The 21,305-nt window shown below is 34.8% G+C and overlaps 1 protein-coding gene across 1 annotated transcript; it reads left to right on the top strand.

Annotated features, from left to right (window-relative positions):
* On the top strand, positions 5,832-20,263 carry LOC109336086 (methyl-CpG-binding domain-containing protein 9-like). The gene is made up of 11 exons (XM_019572457.1): positions 5,832-6,429; positions 8,016-8,202; positions 8,294-8,722; positions 8,884-10,017; positions 10,145-10,822; positions 11,680-11,985; positions 12,708-13,046; positions 14,143-14,241; positions 14,335-14,769; positions 16,402-18,465; positions 19,292-20,263. The coding sequence occupies exons 1-11, from the start codon at positions 6,005-6,007 to the stop codon at positions 19,589-19,591; spliced, it is 6,396 nt and encodes a 2,131-aa protein (XP_019428002.1). The 5' UTR covers positions 5,832-6,004; the 3' UTR covers positions 19,592-20,263.

Below are 21,305 nucleotides of genomic sequence, written 5' to 3'. Positions count from 1 at the left end.
ATTTGTATTTAGTATTGTATATTTAATAATAATTATAAATTAATGAGATTAAAGTTGTAAAATTAAATTGAGGTTAAAATCCTCTGGAAACATATAATATTAAATTTCCAACAAGTTTTTATATGTTATTTTGAGTAGTGGATGTTGAAAATCTCCACAATTAAACACTACAAAAATTTCCTCATATTATGAAAGTTTATAACCTCCATGATAAATGCTGCAAAAACCTTCTCATATAGTTAAAAACCTCCTCAAATAGTGAAAGTTAGAAACCTCCACAAATAAACCACTACAAAGTTATAAGTACTAGAAATTTTCTAGCAGTCATAACTAATGCGGTTTTTGAAACCCCTAATTATATTGTGGAGGTTAAAAACTTTCGTTAATCGCATAAAAACATCCACTAAATACAAAATTTGTTGTAGTAATTGTGAATCTAATTGCAACAATTTCCTTGTTATCTATGATTAATTTAACAATATATTCATACAGGGCCAATTTCATAAACTGGTAAAATTTAAGGAGTAATTAGAAAGAAAAAATAGTTCATGATACCTATTTGTAAAATGTGTAAAGTTTAAGAGGACAAATGAATGCATGCATGATGTTGTGTGATGATTTTACTCATTTTTTAATACATGGACAACATAGTTGCTATTTGTGAGAAAGACTTAAAGCTATAAAATGATATGTATATTTTCAAAGTTACTAATTGATACGAGAGAATGCACGAGAATATGGAAATAATGATAATAGCTTTAATTAAGGAGAACAAAATGTATACTCATACCAAAATATAACTTATCTCCTTAAATTCATTCATTGTTAGATATATATGTCTTAGTTTTTCTTTTTATAATATATTTTAAATGAAAATTTCTAGAGGTGAGAGAAATAAGATACATGTCAAACAATAAGTGAATTTAAGGAGATAAGTTATCTTCTAGTATAAGAAAATATTTTATTCGGTTAATTAAATGACTTTTGCTATATAAAGGGAAACCAATGACCATAACCAATTATTTGAAATGCCTTTCCAAGGTTATTACCTATAAATGAAAAATCTCATTAAAATACTTCCCTTTTGTAGTGATACCATATATCTTATGAGAAAAAGATATATATACTAACAGTATAAGATATTTTTATATTATCACTGCATCATACACCATTCATTTTTAATCAATGTTGACTTTCAAATAAAAGTAACACAAATGAATTATGGACGATGCATTAACGGTATATAAATCTTTACATTGTCAGTACATAAATATTACACTCATATCTTATAGAATCGACCTCGTTCAAACCAAATCTTATAAAATTCCATTGAAGAAATCATTGAGCAATTTTTTTAATTTAAGTTCAACTTCTTTAAGTTTCAAAATTTTCTTGGAGATTTTCAAACCATGGGGATCTAAGAGTTATAATTCATAAGTTTAAACTTTAAGTTGGATATAATCATGGTTGGAGAAAATGATGCTCATGTTTCGGTTTTGCATGATAAAATGACTTAAAAGGCCATAAAGCCCCTCCTTGATAAGAAGTTTATCTTCTATTAACTATATAAGAAAAAAAAGTCTCCTACACTATTCCTCTTGGACACGTGTCAAACTCTCATTTACTTTTTTCCCGCCCAAAACTTTAATTCACTTTCCAAAAGAACACATGTCCTTCTACTTTTGTTCTTCCTTCTTTTTTATGTTCTTTTTTCTATTATATATCTAGACACTTGTGCCGTCACTATTCCAACGTTTCCTTTTTTATTTTTTCTGTACACAAGTACAGTTAAATGTTATTAACCAATTAAATAGGGTTTCCTTTTTTATATAAAAATATAAAAAGTAAAGACATTTTGTTTCCTTTTTGTATAAAAATGTATACACGTATATTGTATGAGTTTTATACAATGTCATTGTATCGTCTTATTGTTCATGTTTAATCATCAACAAATCTTCAAAAACATACATGACATGTGAAAAGTTTTTGTTCATCCATCTATTTACTCTGCATCATCACCACACGTTATCTACTTTTGTTTTTTATTTGGTTTTTGTTTTAGTTAAAAAATATATATTATAATAAGTTAAAACTGTCCATATTAAATATCATTATTATTTAATGATATTGTTTTAATAATAGCATTTTTAAATCCCAAAATTAAACTCTCTTTCATAATTTTTTTAAATCCAGATTTATCAACATACCTTAAATGGTAGAGACCTTTTTCTCTTCCTCATGTTTCTCTCCCGTTTCGTACCATAACCCTTTCATTTCTTCAATTTCTTAGGGCATGTGTCATGATCACATTCATTTCTTCCCGCCCAAACTTATTCTCTAATGAAGCCGACGTTTACTTTTCTACCCTCAAACTCCTTCATCTTCCTTTCATACACATATCACTACCCACATCAAATTTCCCACTACTTTTCCAACCACATACAAGCCACATTCAATTTCTTTTTTAAAAACACATGTCATTTACTTAAAGAGGGTTTTAGTTATATTGCTGAAAACTTTAATGTTGTTCTCAATGATGGACACTATCAATGATATAACCACCTTTACAAGCTAATATTTCAAAAAGGAAAAATATTGATAAACAAAGAGCTTTGTGATATTCCAAACTGTATTTATCATTTTCTGCATTTATAAAAATCTTGACTGGAATTGCGCTTACATACTTTTTCATAAGTAATTTTTATATACATTCATTTATATTTTGTTTGTAGTCAATTTTTTACAAATCAATTTATAAACCAATATAAGTTGTAATATAATTTATGTACATCTTATTTGTCTTATTAGATGTCATGAGTTTGTTGATATTGAGATGATACAGACACACACTATCCTTAAGAAGGTGGTTTTCACCATTAGGGACTTGAGGTTAGCTTTTGCTACCAACCTCTAGTTTCCACAACCAAATCTTTTCATTGAAAATTTCTGTTTGCTCCTGATTTTTCCCAAAAACTTGCAGGTGTAACAACTTAAAGTGCACTCTTAGGTGCCAATTTGCAACATAATTTATGACGTACGTAGAAAATTACAAAGTTGGTCATATTGTTGTGGTTTTAACCCTAGCAAATTTAAGGGAGGCGAAAAGTATGTGTCTAAATATTTTTTCTTCAATTTTTTAATGAATAAGTTTTTTAAAACAAATTACTAACCTGACCCGCAAATTGTGGCAAAATGTTATCCTGTGTTCATACAAAATACATTGTATGGTTCTAAATTTTATATCAATGATTCCATGCCAGAGATTGAACTATTTTTACGAAGGTTAATCATTTTTTTCTGTTTCATTATTCATCTTGGACTAATGTTGAATGCTTTTCATTTCTCGACTTAATAATAACAAGTTGTTTTCCATTTACAACTTGGACAACACCAAATATTATGAATCTTATAGTGAATATATTAGTTCGTCTTCTTCATGTTCTCAAGTAAAATACCTATTCACATTTTCTCAAGTAAAATACCTATTCACATGTTCTTCACCTATTTACACAAATTTTACTATACATTGTTAGCGTAACATCATTTTGACTTGGTAGGAGGTTTGATACTTTTATGTTGCTACATTTTTTGTTGGGCATTGAACCAATTAAGAAATGGAAGTCAATAAGTGATATTCCTAAAAAGAAGATGATGAATTTGAATGTGTATGTCACCTTTGTCATACTACGTGTAATCTTTAATCTTTATCTTTGATTTTTTTATTTGAGCTATAATCTATTTTTTTTATTTTTTGTTTTTGCAGTAATCCTTATCGGCTACGAGGGACTATGACCGGAACTATATGACATATCTTACTTCAGCTAAAAGGTCGGCTTTGAAAATGCACTTGCATGATGCACCAAACTTTGTTGTTCCTTAGATGTCTTTGACTAAGAAGCACTTTGAATAATGAATAACTGTTGATGCTAATTTCTATTTTGCTGTTTGTTTTTTGGATGGTTATGCAATCCTCATGATCATGTTGTGAACATGTTTTTATTTTGTTAACTTTCGGTTTTTTTGAACCATGAACAATGTACTTTAGCAATCTGCACCAATATTTTTTGGTTTCCCACAAGTATCCTCGCACTAGAAGCAATCTTGTGTGAGTTGGGAACAACCACATATATGTGGAGTTAACTCTCCCAGCGGGTATATTTTCCATCCACAAGACTCGAACCCGAGACATTGCTTAAGGGGAATCAAGCATGTACCTACATCAATGTTTAATTGGTTGTAATTCATTACTTGAAGTTTTTTCTTTTATGAATGAAACTTTAGATTTAAAAATGATTTGTTTCAACCATACAAGAAACTGATGAATGTTCGTGAAACATGTGTATTTTTAACTATACGAATGCACAAAAACATGTATGAGTAACTTAACAAAGAAACTTGGGCCAATATTTGACATATTATAATGACTTTGGACTTAATAATTTCTAAATTATATTTTATTTTTAATTAATTATTATACATGCTTTTTATGTTCTCATAAAATGTTCATCACCAAATTTTATGATAACAAATTATTGAGTGAATCACTATTACACTTGAATTGATTTTCATCAGTTGCTTATACCTTTTTGCTTGTTGTATTTTGTTGGTACTAGCATTTGAATTAGGTTGTAATTTCATGGCAACTACCAACAAGATTATTATGGATATCAATAGTTTCTTTTTTTTTTATATATATATATATATATATATATATATATTTCTCTACTCTAGGTTCCTTTAAATCATCTTAAATATATCAATTATATCATCAATATTATTTTGACAATCTTTTAGCCTTCTTTTAGAAGATGGGAAAAAGAGGAGAAAGAGAATGGGAGAAGAAAAATTGAAGAGAAAGTTTGGTTGAGGAGAAAGTTTAAGAAGAGAGAGTAAAAAATTAAATGGGGTCCATCAAATTTTCTTCTTCTCACCTATGAAGAGAAAGTGGGGGAGGAAGAGTGAGAGAATTTGGACAAGGATCACCCGTTCTAAAGAAAATTCTTATCTCATGTCCTAAGCTAATAACATTACAACAAGTAATATAATTTTTTTCTTTCTATTTTTATGATTTTTCTTTTTTACTTAGGTGTCACTTTTTAATTAGATTGGTACACAAATGAGATACCAAAGTGAGACAGGTAATCTTTCGGGGAGTTTAATCACACTTTTATCTTCTTTTTATATACAACCAAATAACACAAAATTCTACTCCATTTCTCACAGTTTTTCTCTTTTATTCCTCACATATTTCTCTTCTTACTTTCTTCCCTCAACCAAATGGAGTTTTAACAAGTAACCTAGACAAAAATAGTATAGTACCAATAAAAAATAAGAATTTTATTAGAAAGTTTTAACTACAATAATGTCCAATCATATAAAAAAGAGGGTACACATGAAGTTGTAGCAACTTAAATTCCGCAGAGGTTAACACTCAACTTTACACATCTCACAAGAAAATTATGCAACAGACACGGTGCAACAGGGTTAACACTCAACTTTATAACAGACGCGGTGCACGAGATTATAACATAATGGAGCATCAGAAGGTTAGATGGGCACAATATAACATCCAAACCACATTATAAACGACCTATTCCTTATGTTAAAGCTCACTATTTGCATCTATCAACAACTATGCAAAGTGTAAAACAAGTCCAACACTACAAAGAAGTCCACAAGAAACAAATAAAGTACAACCTAACACTTCACATTCACAACACACAATCCTTTCTTTCACCCCTCTCCTTTTTTTCTTCTTTTTCTTTTCATCTTTAAATAAAATACTATTTAAAGTTTTTAAACAAATTTCCCCCATCATCTTCTTCTTCCCGTTTCAATTTCTGAGAAACTAATCTCTAAACTACATAAAATTTAATCTATAATTAGAATACATAATAATCAAATAAACTTTATAGTTTGAACTCAGAAAATTATTTCCTTCAATCTTTCATCTCTCTCATATTCTCATAATACCAATGTTACAATCACAAAACCCTAATTCACCATGATCATGGAACTCACCCATTCCGATTCTCACCCCGCTTTTGAAATCGACCTCAACGAGATCCCGTCCTCTTCTACTTCCCTACACGAAACCATTCAAATCGTTCGCGCTTATCACCAAAACCCTGTTCTACCGCCAGAACCCGCGGCGGTTATACCGCGAGGGTTAACCGTCTGCGCCGCGTGCGGCAAGAACGGGTGCAGTGGGGTCCACGCCATTGTATGTGATGGGTGTGAGCGTGGATTTCATGTTTCTTGCGTTGGAGTTCGCGGTGGATGCCGCATCGTGGAGTGGTTGTGTGATGAGTGTGTTGCCGGCGGAGTGAAGAGTAAGCTTTGGCCGTTGGGGGTTAAGTCTAAGAAGTTACTTGATATCAATGCTTCACCGCCCAGTGATGTTGATTGTGAAGAGTTGCAGGATTTGAGGTATAAGAAATTATATATATATATATAGTCTTTGTTTTTGTTCAGTTATGTATTGTTGCATTGAAGTGTTTATAGGAAAGTTTGAATCTTTTGCAAATTTAAGTAAATTTCAAAATTTGTGAAATAGTTTGTTGTTCTAAGTTTGTGGGATCAATGTAGATGCTTTAATATTGTGCTATTGGAGCTTGCTTTGTAGTTTATACTGTTCATGCTCATCAAATCAGCTATAGCCTATCACATTTAAATGCAGTTAGAATGAGACACAATGATGGCGTGATATCCGGATAGCGGGTACACCTAATAATTTTTTCGTGTTTTTTCATACTTAGCCTCATTTCTATTTCCAAAATTTATTTGTTATTGACAAAAGAATAAAAAAAAATGCAAGCACCCGGGGGTATGTTGCCTAGCAGGGAGTCAAACCTCCTATATTGTAATCACATTGAGACTGAGGTGCTTGCCAGTTGAGCTATAAGCTTAATCCAATTTTTATTGTTTGTTCAACTTATGGACCTGCTTTGGGAAATATTTTCATAAAACACATCCAAACAAAATTTAAAACTTGATATTTTTTAATTGCAAATGGAAACGAGAAAAACAGAAATAAAACGCTCTTTATAATATATATTTCCCTTTGTACCCTTTGGCAATGCGTATGCTTGTAGAACAGTTTGTGAACCTTATTTCTACTATCTCTCATTGGTTGTCCACGGATTCCATCTATCTTCAAGAAGTGTATCCATGGCTTCTTGTACTAATTTCTCCTGATGCATGATTAATTTCCCTGGTATAGATCTACTAGTTGTTAATTGATCTCTGATGCAATCAGAATAGGGTTTCATAAGGTACTATCGTTCCTTTTGTTATTTGAAATAGACTTAACATTTATAGAATCGGAGTAAGGTTACTGACGGACTTTCGATTGAAGTTTATTCAGAGAAGATTGATTTTTCGCTTTGTTATGGGCAGTCTAATACCTTTACTTTTATAGTTATCACAATTCACAAATGTTGCTAGTTCTGAATGGTATGTTTTTGTGTGAGTTATTTATACCATACCGGTTAACTATTCATGGGGTCCTCCATTGTTATATTGGGGCACTGTTATTGATTTATACCATATATTGATATAATTGGTGCTGCCATGGTCTCTTATACTATCTAAACCTATACTACCACATTTTCACTTTATATTGTTGTCTTCAATGGAAACTAATTTGAAATATGACATTTGAGTGGAGCAGTATGTGAACACCATAGTGCTTCCAGCCTTCCGCCATATATCTGTCTGGCCTGTTCAGTACCACCACTGTGTCTCCTTATTAACCATGATAGTCATTAATATGTATGCCTATTGCTATTACCACAGAATCCGTGTGCACTGTTAGATTTAATGTTTTGTTTACATACTTAAATCCTTTGGGTAGCTTGATTGCTATCTGTTGAGTTATTGAAGTATTTTTCTTTATACTGCTGTATGTTTCTTATTGATTCCATTTGTATCTTTTAATTTGTTGATGTATTAATTAAAGTTTCTTGAACCCTAGTCCTTACCATAGTTACTCTCTGCATTTATTTTGGTTACAGAAAGCACACTGTGGGTGATAATTCTTTTGGTGCCAATCCATTTGGTGCCCCGGTTGCATATTCAAATTTACACAACGGGAGTGCTCTTGGATTTCAAAAGGCATCAGGAGTCGTGACACATGCTGTTAGAGTGGGTTTTGAGGATATAATAAATCATACACAATCATTTAGTAGAAGCTTTGAGGAGGTATATGCTGATTTTTTGGTTTGGAATTTATAGTAGTAATAGTACAGCTTTTAGATTACAAATCCAGAGTCTAAATGAGATATTTATGCAGGGTCTTAGAGATTTTATATCTGAAAGGCGTGGCGTGCTAGAGGATGGTTGGGGAGTGGAATTTAGACAATCAGTGATCACCTCTGAAGTATATGCAGTTTACCGTGCACCAGATGGGAAGGTATTTGATTCTTTATATGAAGTAGCTTGTTATTTGGGGCTAACATCTGGCTACAATTCTATGGAACCCGAAATAAGAAATGAGAGGTCAGGTGGACCTCAACCATCCAGAAAAAGAAAATCAACAAAAACGGCAGTAGCTAATGCTTATGTAGAAAAGTGGGGAACCTTGATCAGTAGTTATTGTAAGGATCCTCCTTCTGATGGGTTAAATGTTGATTGTGCTGCTATTGGTGGTTATATCCAACAAGCTACTGAAGCTGAAATTAGAAGAAAAGATGATGGTCACTCTTGCCCTGAGCAATTTTCTGTAAGTGTATCTAATTCATATATTTTCTTTGTTTGAAGAGCTGGTTTCTTACTTGTAAATTTCCTTCATTCTAATACACACTATACTTTAGGGAATCGTTATTGCTCTGGTGAGGTAGAATTAGCTATTCCTGCCTGATTTTTCTGTGTTTTATATTTCAGGATGGACTTCCTCTACAGTTCAAGGACTTCTTTGTTCTTTCTTTGGGAAAAGTTGATGGTAGACCTTCATATCATGATGTTAACCTTATCTACCCTGTAGGTTATAAATCTTCTTGGCATGATAAGATCACTGGTTCTATTTTTACATGTGAGGTTTTGGAGGGTGGTGAGTCGGGGCCTATATTTAGGGTCGGAAGGTGTTCTTGTTCGAAATATCCTGTTCTAGTTGGGTCAACCATCCTCTCAATGTCAAGTCTTTGTCAAAAATTTGTGAGTCAAACCAACGAAGGTGAGAGAAAGACTAATGATGAAATGGATTATGATGGTGATGGAAGTATCCAGATGATCCTTTCAGATCTTTGCGTGCCAACAGAAATTGATGTCACGAGTTGTATAGAAAGTTGCTTGAATGAAGCATGTGATACTTGTACATCAGACATACACCAGCCTGTTGCTAGTCCAGTTCAAGATAAAACTAGAAATTTGTTAGCTGATGACTCAGGGCCATTGGATGGAATTGGTGAAGTTTTGGTGGAAGAGCGGTCATCATCCTCAGCATGGGGAGTTATGTCTCAAAAATTAGTCGACACCTGCAAGGATATCTGCAAGCAGAAAGGCACTCTCAAGTTCTACTGTAAACATGTTGAAAACGAAACATGCTTACATGAATGGGATACAGTGAATGGAAATAGTCACTCACACTTTTCTTCATTGGATAAATTCTGTGCTTCAGTTTGTTCGGTCAGCATACCAGATGTAATTCATGCAGCTAATGATCTGGATAGTCTCTCTGAGGTCTTAGTAAAATGGTTGGGACATGATAGATTTGGATTAGATGTCGAATTTGTACAAGAAGTATTAGAACAGCTTCCTGGTGTCCAAGATTCTTGCCATTATGAACTTCTAAATAGTAGAATTAATCACTCTTCATTTCCGACAGTCGAAAATGGTTTTGTAGTAGTTGAACGGAGAGGTGGATCACATTATCAAGAAGAAGAAGTTCATGGTTTATATAGGAGCTCCAAGAAAGTGAGGTTGACTGAGAAATGTGTTAAGGAAGATCGTTGTCCACCACCTCCTGGGAAGCCACTTTGCTCTAGGGTTCCTAATGAACATGTTGGGGACATTTTCCAGGTATAAATGTTACTTGCCAAAAGTGCAACTGAAGTATCTTTTGTTGTTACCCTTTTTTCATCTGGTAGCTTAATTATTTATTTGGTATGATATATGGTCTTATGTTTGTATGCTTTTGACCTTCCAGGCTTGGGAACTTATAGAGCGCTTTCATGAAATTCTGGACCTCAAAGAACCATTGTCATTAGATGAGCTAGAGAAGGAACTTATCAACCCATGGTTTGATGGATTGGATTTTCTTCAGAAATCTGAGAGGGAAACGAATGACAGTCAAGTTTTAAATTTGGCAGGTGATGATGGTTGTTGCAGATCCCCTGAAGTTGGTCCATCAGGTTCCATAGAAAGTTCCCATGCATTTATTCAAGTTGAAACAGAAGCAATGAAAGAGGCTGCTCAAGTTAAGCTCGCATCTTTTACTTATGCCAGATGTTTTGGTGTTGCTTTGACCAAGGTACATAATTCCATGCTAAGAGTGCTTATAGGTGAGCTGCAATCAAAAGTGGCTGCTCTGGTAGATCCAAGTTTTGAACCTGAAGAGACACGAAGTAGACGGGGAAGAAGGAAAGATTTTGATAGTGCAGCTCCTGCGAAACGAACCAAGCTCAATATGCTTCCTAATAATGAATTGACTTGGCCAGAATTAGCTCGTAGATTCATCTTGGCTGTCTTAGCAATGGATGGTAACCTGGACTCTGCAGAAACTACTGCACGCGAAAGTGGAAAAGTATTTCGTTGCTTGCGAGGTGACGGTGGTTTGCTGTGTGGCTCCCTTTCTGGCGTGGCTGGGATGGAAGCAGATGCACAGGTAAGCATAGCATATGGCCTAAGCAATTATTGATGAGTTTTGTCTTCATCTTGACTATTATGATGAGATACTCATTCTCTTCACGGCACTACATGAAACCTTTGGTGTAAATTAATTTGGGATTCTGACCCAAATTTCTAACATAGTTTTAAGGTTCTTTAACAAGAAATTAGATTATATGATGTAATAATGCCTCAGGTAGCTGATAGCTGGCATTTCCGGCCCCAGGGAGGGTCCTTTTCTTCTGCCCTTAATAAATTAGGTTCTAATGCCTGCTTTGATTTATGCAGATACACTTATATTTCTGTTTAGGTTATGGCATCAGGGCATGCTGGTGTGGCTTAAGAATATAAAAGAAGTTTATCTCAATTTATTTAATGGGCTATGGATAGGAACTTGAATTTATTTAAGCTAATTATAAATACTCATTTTATGAAAATGTGTTGTTGCTTTGAAAGAAGGAAATCTCACTATTATTATAGTGCGAGCTAGGTCTTAGAAATACCCATGTTGGAGGAAATGACAAAATTTTGATTAGAATCTGATTTTTTTAATGCTTTGCAAATTGTGGATACTTATGTCAAACACTCTCTTTTAGCATTTTGTAATCATAAATAGTATTGGATCATGCTAACTAAGCCTAAGCACCTCAGTTCCTCATAAAGCATTTTGTAATCATAAATATAGTCTTGTGACATGCTATGCTTTTAGATGTTATATTTTCCTAGTGGTCAATCTTTTCAAGACCAGGATTAGGTAGCTTTTACCAAATACATGTTTACTCGCTCTCTCTTTTTAATTGTTTTTTAAGCGCTTAAATATAAGTAACACCAAAGGTTTTTTTATTTGGCTTTCAGTTGTTTGCAGAGGCTGAAAAGAAAATTTTTGGGTCTTTGAGCAAAGACAATAATGTACTAACCATTGAAGACGAGGAGCCTGATGTGAAGGATGCTTCTGAAAACCTTCTGGGCGGTGAAGGCAGTATTCCAGAATGGGCAAAAGAACTAGAACCTGCTAGAAAACTACCAACAAACGTTGGAACCCGTATCAGAAGGTGTGTTTACAATGCTCTGGAGAAGAATCCACCAGAGTGGGCAAAAAAAATTCTGGAGCATTCAATCAGTAAGGAAGTGTACAAGGGCAATGCATCTGGGCCAACAAAGGTACTATTCGTTGGCACTTGTCCTTTACTATAACTAATTTGCTTGTTTAGATACACGAGATACAAATGGAAATGACCAAGAGCATTGTACAACCACTCATTTTGTTGCACTTGTTCAACCAGTAGAATGGCAGTTTCTTGATCACTGGATCAGATATGACACAATCATACAGTCCATAAACTGTTAGCTACTGGTTGCACTGGTGCAATGGTTGCACCATAGATTTTTCCCTATTTATTAATATCACTGTTTCTAACTTTCTCCATATTATTGTTTCTAGCATTATGGTGTCGTTCGGTCCATGTACCCGACCCCACCTAGTGGGATTAAGGCTTGGTTGTTGTTGTTGTAGTATTGTTTCTAACTTTCTGTTGTATTAAATGTTTATGCAAAGGAGCAGGTAGTTTATAGTTTAACTGCATTGGAAATGAGAAAACTATGTATTGTGCACCTTACTTCCTTCAATTACCATCTATTACATACAACCTGCAAGACTACATGTTCTTGAAACCTTTTCTTCGATTTTTTATTTTTACAGGAACTCTGTTTTTTTCTTCTTCCCACTGCGTATATGACAAAACCAAGAGATTCATGTTATATTTTCTGTATTACAATATGATAGTTTATCTTGTCAAGAAAACTGTTATTAATCTCATTTGGTTTTTTATGTGGTATGTTTTATGAAGTTTAATTCTGAATTCAATATCCTCTGTTTGAAACAGAAAGCAGTTCTTTCAGTGTTGACTACTGTATCTGGTGGAGGATTGCCAGAGAAGCCACCCAAGAAAGGAAAGAAAACAAAGACTGAAATATCTATTTCTGATATTGTCATGAAACAATGTCGCATTGTATTACGTCGTGCAGCTGCCACAGATGATTCAAAGGTTTTTTGCAATTTGCTGGGAAGAAAGTTAATTAACTGTTCAGATAATGATGATGAGGGGTTTCTTGGATCTCCAGCTATGGTGGCCCGTCCTCTTGACTTCCGGACTATTGACCTAAGGTTGGCTGCTGGAGCTTATGGTGGATCTCATGAAGCTTTTGTTGAGGATGTTCGCGAGGTGTGTTCTATCAAAATTAGATTGCTTGACCAAACAGTCTTCTAATTGCTTACGTTTCCTTTAAACTTCAGAATATTCTTTGCCTCATATACTATTTTCTTATCCGGATCCCTAGTATAAAATTGTGCGATCAAGTGAATCTCCCAAATTGGGATAAGACTTTAAAGCCTTTACATTACATTTATGTTTCTGGAGGAATCATTATTTTCATGCAATAATGCAAATCTAAAGATTCTGCAAGCAGATATTGAGAAAGATAGTACTGCTTGAAATTTTGGGTATCTGATTTTTTCTCATAATTGCAAAGCATGATAATTTTCCTGTTAATCTAATCTAAATATTTGTAAAAGGAAATTCAGTGTCAGTTTCTGCGTTTAAATTGATTTTGATGCTTAAGTGAATTCAGCTTTATCATTCTCTTCTTGTTCCAAGGGTGAGCCTTGGCGTGATGGTAAGGTTGTTGTGTTGTGACCTAGAGGCCATCTGTTCAAATCTTGGAAATAGTCTCTCTGCATTCCGGGGTAAGGCTATTTACATTTACCCTCCTTAGGGTGAGACCCTCAAGCAATTGTCCACCCAATCTGTTCTTTAGTTATGTTACTCGTTATTGATTATTCTAGTAGTTGATGCAGGGTATTATTTTTACGATGATCTAGTTTTTCACTAATTCTTTTCTCTCTTCAAGGGGGTAGTCCCTGTTAGGCCCAATTTTTTTCTTCTATCTCAGTATCTTTTTTCTTTGCAAGGGTTATTTTAAATGCTTTGTCTTAGAGATTAATGCTTTGTCAATAACATGATTTATGATAGAGCATTATGGTGTCATTTGATCCATGTAGCTGATCCCACCTAGTGGGATAAATGCTTGGTTGTTGTTGTTGAGGGTTATATTTTAAATATTTTTTCTTTTTATAAAAAAATCTTGGTTGTGCACTGCTTGAGTTCGCTGCTCAAGGGATATCTTGGCTGGCTACCACATGTGTTTCTTCAAACTCTGGTCAATATTCTTTCTGGTAGATGCCAAGGTACTGTTATAATGAGGGCACTTGCTGGCATTCTCTCATATGGAGGGCACTAATTTATATGTTTGATGTTGCAGCTGTGGAACAATGTTCGCGTTGCTTTTGGAGATGAACCTGATTTAGTTGAACTGGCTGAAAATTTATCCCAGAACTTTGAATCGCTGTATAATGAGGAGGTGGGTAGCTTGTGAGTGTATGTGTACAGTTGTGCACTTGTGCTAATGTGTTTCACTAATTAATTAAACATTTGAATTTTTCCTTGGGTATAGGTTGTTACTTACGCCCAAAAATTTATGGACTATGCTAAACTGGGATGCTTAAATGCAGAGATGAGAAAAGAAGTTGACAATTTTATTGCATCAACAAGAGAGATTCCTAAGGCCCCTTGGGATGAGGGAGTGTGTAAAGTATGTGGCATTGATAGGGATGATGACAGTGTTCTACTATGTGATACTTGTGATGCTGAGTATCATACATATTGCTTACATCCTCCACTTGCAAGGATCCCCGAAGGAAACTGGTACTGCCCTTCTTGTGTTGATGATAAACTTGCAACTCAAGATGTCACAGAACATACACATACTATTTGCAAACGTCGAAGGAAAAGATTCCGTGGAGAAGTTAATTCTCTTTACTTGGAACCCCTAACTCATTTAAAAACTACAATGGAAGAAAAAGAATATTGGGAGTACACCGTGGGCGAGGTATGTTGTTAGCATCTACTTATGTTACACTTTCTTTCTTCCCTTCTGGTGAATAGAATGGTAATATGGGTCTCTATTCTTTATGTGCTGGATATTTGAGGGTGTGTGGTGCAATGATAAGGCTGCTGCCAAGTGACTTGGAGGTCACATGTTCAATTCTTAGAAATAACCTCTTCAGGTGTGGTGGTATGGCTGGGCAAGGTTGTCTACATTTCCCTCCCCTGCAGGATAGTCAAAATCACAATTTAGATCATGGGATATTGGGATTACACAATTTTTTGGCTTTTACAGCCATAAGAGATCCATATTGCTCAAAGAACTTACACGTAGGTAGAATCACTAGGAATGACAGGCAACCCAGATGATTCAGTTTGATCATGGAATTCTTTCTGGTTTGTAATTCAGCCATTTCATTGGTTCGAGCTGAAATGGGTTAGGCCCAAATTAACTATACCCAATTTTGGCCCAAAACCCTCAACCTTAACAGTTTATGTATTATATGTTTCACTTTCTTCACATCTCTGTTCTATCACTACAGAGGTGATGGGTGGGTTCTTAGTATCATTTATTCTCTCTGTATTTTTTCCCTCTTGGTGGACTCTGATGATGGGTGGCTGGGTGCATGCTTGTTAGTTTTTGAAAAATGGGTGTTTGCTTATTGTTAGCTTGTGACGGTGAGTTTCAATGTTGTGGGTTTGTCTGTAGCAGATGAGAGTTAAGAGATGAAGAGGTTACTGTGTTGAAATCCTTAAAGAAATTGCTTTTTAGTTTTTGTCTTGTGTTAAACTTAAAAAAAACTTTTCTGACAATTACAAATCTATAAGAAGAGGGATCTTTTTCACCTTGCTGGATGAGAAATATTTTTATATTGTCTTCTACAAAGGTGCTTGTGTTAGTTTTCGTGGTTGTCTTTTTTTGGTGTGCACCGTGGGTTAACCAGCCGATAGCTGAGGACCATCCTTTTCCAGGTGTAGAGAATATTGAGATCTTCTTCATTTATATTCTGTATAATAATGTCTATTTTTTAATTTTTCATTAAATATGCATATAATGATGTATAAATTTGTTTTATTATTTTAGTTGGATCTTACGATCCGTGTCACCAGTCCACATTTTACATGTTTCTCTCCCCCTCCCGGTTCTATGTAGGTTCTCGATTTGGACAACCTTGCTCCCTAAACCCAATTAGGTTGGAGTCTCTTGTATTGGGTCGCCCTTTTATCTTTCATCAAAAATAATTTTTGGTTGTAATTTAATGCTGGTTTATCCTATCCATTTCTTACCATTCAAATGAATCTTTATGGGGTTCTCTTTTATATTGATGATGTATTGCCTTTGCCTGACTCTTCACTATTGTTGATTTTCATTTATTACTTGATTCCCTTGGGCATAGCATATTTTTTATTGTATGTTAAAAAGTTTTCCCATAATAGTATTGCTTTTAATAATGCAGATTCTGATATTTTTTGGTTTGGTATATTTTCAACAGTTTTATGATTGTTTAAATTGACTACTATTACTACCGACTCTAAATACACTGGCTTACAACTTGAGTTATGATGACATATTGCTGAAACTGGAAATTTTGTGTGTTTTTAATTGCTTAATTTTATTAATTTTTACTGGTTGCAGAGAACTTTCCTTCTCAAGTTTTTATGTGATGAGTTGCTTAACTCTTCCCTAGTACGCCAGCATCTTGAGCATTGTGCAGAGTTGTCTGTTGAGTTACAGCAGAAATTGCGTGCATTTTCTGTTGAGTGGAAAGGTCTTAAAGCTAAAGAAGACATCTTATCCACAAAAGCTGCAAAAATTGATATAGGCTCTCTTAATTCTTCTGGAGAAGTTGTTCACAAGGAAGGGTTCACAGCCACACTTGTATCTGTGGCAAACTCTGATACTGATAGCCAAGATATGAATTCCGTAGATGTTGAGGAGCAACATAGGAATATCTCTGTGGCAGTGGAGTCTCAATGTACTCATAAATCCACTAATTCTTCTCCATCATCAAATCACATGGCTAGAGAAATGAACAGTGCTGGTGGAGCAGATAATCTTATCCAGTGTAACCTCCAGAAATGTGAGGGAAGGGACATATCTACTCTTGCGACATCCAAGCAAGGACAAGGTGTGCCTGTTGATGCTCCACCTCGGATTGCTGTGTATGAAGCTGAACCTTACCATGTTGAGCTCAATGCAACCAAGCGTCAAATTTCAACACTACAGGATTCCATAACTAGTGCACAATCACAGCTACTAAAGCTCCCTGTTCGCCTGGACTTTTTGGGTACTGATAACATTGGTCGACTGTACTGGTCTTCAGCTATGCCCAGAGGACGTTCATCTATAGTTGTTGATGCAAGTGATGTGTTGCACGGGAGAGGGATGGTGGTTAACAGAGACTCTTTAGGGAAGTTTTCTTTAGTGCAGCATTCTGCACTATCTGGCAAGGACTCCTCTCCTCTAATATCTCCACCAAGTAATGCTTTGGGCTTTAGTTCACTGTGGATTGCTTATGAAACTGATGCAGAAGTCGAGGAGCTCTTATGTTGGTTGAAGGATAACGAGACCAAGGAAAAAGAACTGAAAGATTCCATCACGCAGTGGTCAAAATCAAGATTTCATGAGTTGATTAGTGCTCAGACTGATGGTCGGGTTGAGTACCAAGGACCTTTTTCTATCCCAGGAAACAGAGAGAAAATAGTCTCTAATTCTCTTGTTATGAAGGCAACGTTGTTTCTGGAAAAGAAATATGGCCCTTTCTTTGAATGGGATACCATTGAGGTGTTGATGAAGCGGAGCAAAAAGGCCAGAAACACCAATGATGAAAAAATGTACAGGTGTGAATGCTTAGAACCCATTTGGCCTTCTAGGAAACACTGCATGTCTTGCCACAAAACTTTTCTGAATAATGCTGAACTAGAGGGGCACAATGATGGCAAATGTAATGCTGGTCTTCGGGCCTTGGAGAAGAATAAAGATAATAGTGGATCTTCTAAAGGAAGAGGGAACTTGAAATGTGGTACCTCAAGTAAAAAATTCAGAGGTGAGGCTGACACAGCTGGAACCTCAACTGGTGGAGGTTCAACTTCAAAGCTTAGCTCAAGATTGATTCCATTTTCAAATGAAGGATCCCCGTGCCCATTTAATTTTGAAGATATATGTTCAAAGTTTGTAACAAATGATTTCAACAAGGAACTTGTCAGGGAGATAGGTCTTATTGGTTCAGATGGTAACCCGTCCTTTATTCCTTCCGTATCTCCTTTTGTTAGTGATTCTACAGTTATGCTATTCTCAGCTCAAAAGGATGATGAAAATGTTGATGGTGCATCCAAAGCTTCAGAAAGCCAAGTTTCTCAAGGAGGCACTGGTGGAGCTGCCATATCTGTGGGCAGGTTAGCTACAAATGAAAGCATGAAAGTAGGGAAATCCGACACATCTTTGGTAGAACAAAGAGATGGAAAGTCCTCTTTCCCTACTCATGCTTCAAATATGAGGGTTGTTGGCTGTTGTTTGGTCCCTTCATCTTCGTTGAGACCATTAGTTGGAAAGGTTTCACATATTTTGAGGCTACTTAAGATAAGTTTACTTGATATTGATGCTGCACTCCCAAAAGTTGCTCTAAAATCATCAAAGGCAGAGCTGAACAGAAGACAAACCTGGTGTGCATTCGTCAAATCTGCTAACACTATATATGAGGTTTGTTTTATTTCCGTGGCTCAAGCATGCATAATTCTTCATTAACAGGTAGCATTGTCATTACTCACTTCTCATTCCTTAGAGTTTTAGCACTGCAGCTCAGCTTGCTGAGATACTTTTTTGAGCTTTGTAGGGAAATCTTAAAATATCTGATAGTATCTTTTTTATATTTCTTATTTTAGAGTATCTTAGAATATTTCTTCGGATTTATTTCACATTTGTATAAAAATACGTTGTCTGTTATAATTGCCTCATAACATTATATTACTATCAGTCTCATTATTCGAAGCCTCTGTTATATTTCTTGGAATCTTTTCCTCCTTGAGTATGTAAATACCCTCCAATTCAACAAGCCTCGTTGGACAAGTTTGTTATTAAATTATGAGTAAATATCCATTACAGTCTTTCATGTTTTTTAAGCTTACTAGTTTGGTCCCTCAAAAATTGAAAAAATGCAAAATGGGCCCAAAAATTTAAAATGTGGGTCAAATTAGTCATTTTTAGGGTCAAATTAGTCCCTACCAAGTATTATAAAACATGCTAAAATGACTAATTTAACCCACATTTTAAATTTTTGGGGACCATTTTGGATTTTTCAAATTTTGAGGGACCAAATTGGTAAGGTCGAAAAACATGAGGGACTGAAATGAGTATTTACTCTTAAATTATTAATGCCACTACACTTTCTCCAATATCATTTAAGAGTAGATGTTTTAACATCTTTGTGCGACTGGAATTCTTGAATAAAAAATTGTTATTTCTAGTTCAGTTGTATAAGCGATTAACATGAACTTATGTGTTCATTAACTTTCCTTCATTTTTTCAGATGGTTCAGGCAACAATCACATTTGAGGATATGATCAAGTCAGAGTACTTAAGGAATGACTGGTGGTACTGGTCATCATTCTCAGCTGCTGTTAAATCTTCTACTTTGTCTTCCCTTGCGCTTCGCTTGTACTCTCTTGATTCGGCCATTGTATATGAGAAACTGCCCAGTTCAAGTATTACTGACAGCCCTGAACCTTCTTCCATAGCGGAACCGAAACAGCAACTGATCATTGTTGAAGCAGATAAATCCAAATCATGCCGGAAGTCAAACAGGAAACGAAAGGAATCAGATGGCTGATCTTTATAGTGTCTTTCTTGTCTGAGAAAGTCTAAAAGTTGGAATCACTTTTATGTGATATGATATAATGATCCATTGATATTTGAGTTTGGATGGAGAAGTCATGACAACTTCAGTGATGATCGTACATGAGTATGTGTCTATTAGGCACAGGACCAATCAAAATCTCCGAATAACTTCAAAATAATTGTAGGAAGGGGTTTATCCTCTTTTTAAGTTATGAGTAATGAGTATTTGATTGATTGGTTGTGCCGATAGGCTTGTTGTGCCCGTAGCTTCAGGTTATTGAAGAGAGTGGCCACAGCTGCCGGTGTCAAGCTTGTTGTACATATAGGTAAAAAGCTGACCTTGCTAACTTGGATGCTGGTTTTTGGCTTAAGCAGAATTTGTAGCATATCTGCTTATACAGTGAGGGGCACCAGCATTATGAGGATGCTTCCAATTTTCAAATGATTTCTGCTGCAGCTTAAGTGTTTATTATTACATTTTTCATTTTTCCAGCAGAGTCTGATCTATATATGTATACAAATGAATTTTTAATGTAAAGAAGGAAAAGGAGAAAAGAAGTAAAAAAGGAAATGTATGGGAAAGGAGTTAGAAAATGTTTTAAGTTGAGCAGTTGTAGGCAATATTTCATTTTTTTATACATTTCTCTTTCTCTTCTTTGGCTCCCAAAAATGCCCTGCATACGCATGCCCTTGATTTTGTTCTTTGGCTTCTGCAGATGTGAGATTGCAACGGGTATTATTAGAATCAATGCATTTTTCAATTACTTTGTTGTGCTAATCTAGTGAGTTCTGTCCTATGTTTTTCTTAGGGTTTGTTTGCATTTGCAAGGTGATTTTTTGGAAGGGATATGGAAAATGATGGCAGATAACTTTCAGAAGTGTGTTTCATGATTTGGAATCTCCCTCTCCAAAAAATCAACAATCCTTTAAATAAGGTTAATGTCAATCCCATATTTCTTTATTATGTTTGTGGGGTGTTAATAATGTAGAGAAGTCAAATTATGTGTAGATTATGATATGTAACATAAAAGGGGCAAGTGAAGCACATTTGTTCATTATTTTTGAAGGGTCTTGTGTAATGATTGTGATTACATGAAGGAAAAGGGTTTGAGATAATCGTGTTCATGGGCCTGTGGGAAGGTGAGTTCTACCAATTACAAATGGATATTATATAGAGTGATACACTTTTTGGGATTCTCTCGGGGAGGTGCAGTGGATAGCTCAAATCGAAAGGGAGATGAAGTGAGTGAGAGGGTACTTTAGGAAAAGGGGTTAATTTTATTGTGAGGGCCAAAATGGACCTCCAAAATTTAAACTTAAGCTAGATTTTCACTGGGTTAGAGTTATAGATGCAGGCCATTGACAACGTTTATGTTATTTCATTACTTTAATAAAAAAATTATAAATATATATATTTTAATGAGTTTAATATCTTTACAATATAAGTTTTTCTTCTGTCGATAGATATCCAACTAATACATTAATGTTGATGATGTGTTGTTGGTAAAACAATCTCTTAAATTGTTGATGTATATATAAAATATTTTAATATTGTTTTAGTAAATAGTATGGTACTTATTTTTTTTGTTCCCAATCATGATTTAGTATCTAAAGTATGAAAGAAAATCATAAGAGCAAAACTTGCATCCCTTCACATCATTTAAATAACAACTTTAAAAGTTAATTAAGTTTTCAATAAAACAGCA

The sequence above is a fragment of the Lupinus angustifolius genome, chromosome LG20 (assembly GCF_001865875.1).
Source record: "Lupinus angustifolius cultivar Tanjil chromosome LG20, LupAngTanjil_v1.0, whole genome shotgun sequence".
Lineage (NCBI taxonomy): Eukaryota > Viridiplantae > Streptophyta > Magnoliopsida > Fabales > Fabaceae > Lupinus > Lupinus angustifolius.
Note: the sequence above shows the minus strand (reverse complement) of the source record. Positions and strands in the feature narration are given on the sequence as shown.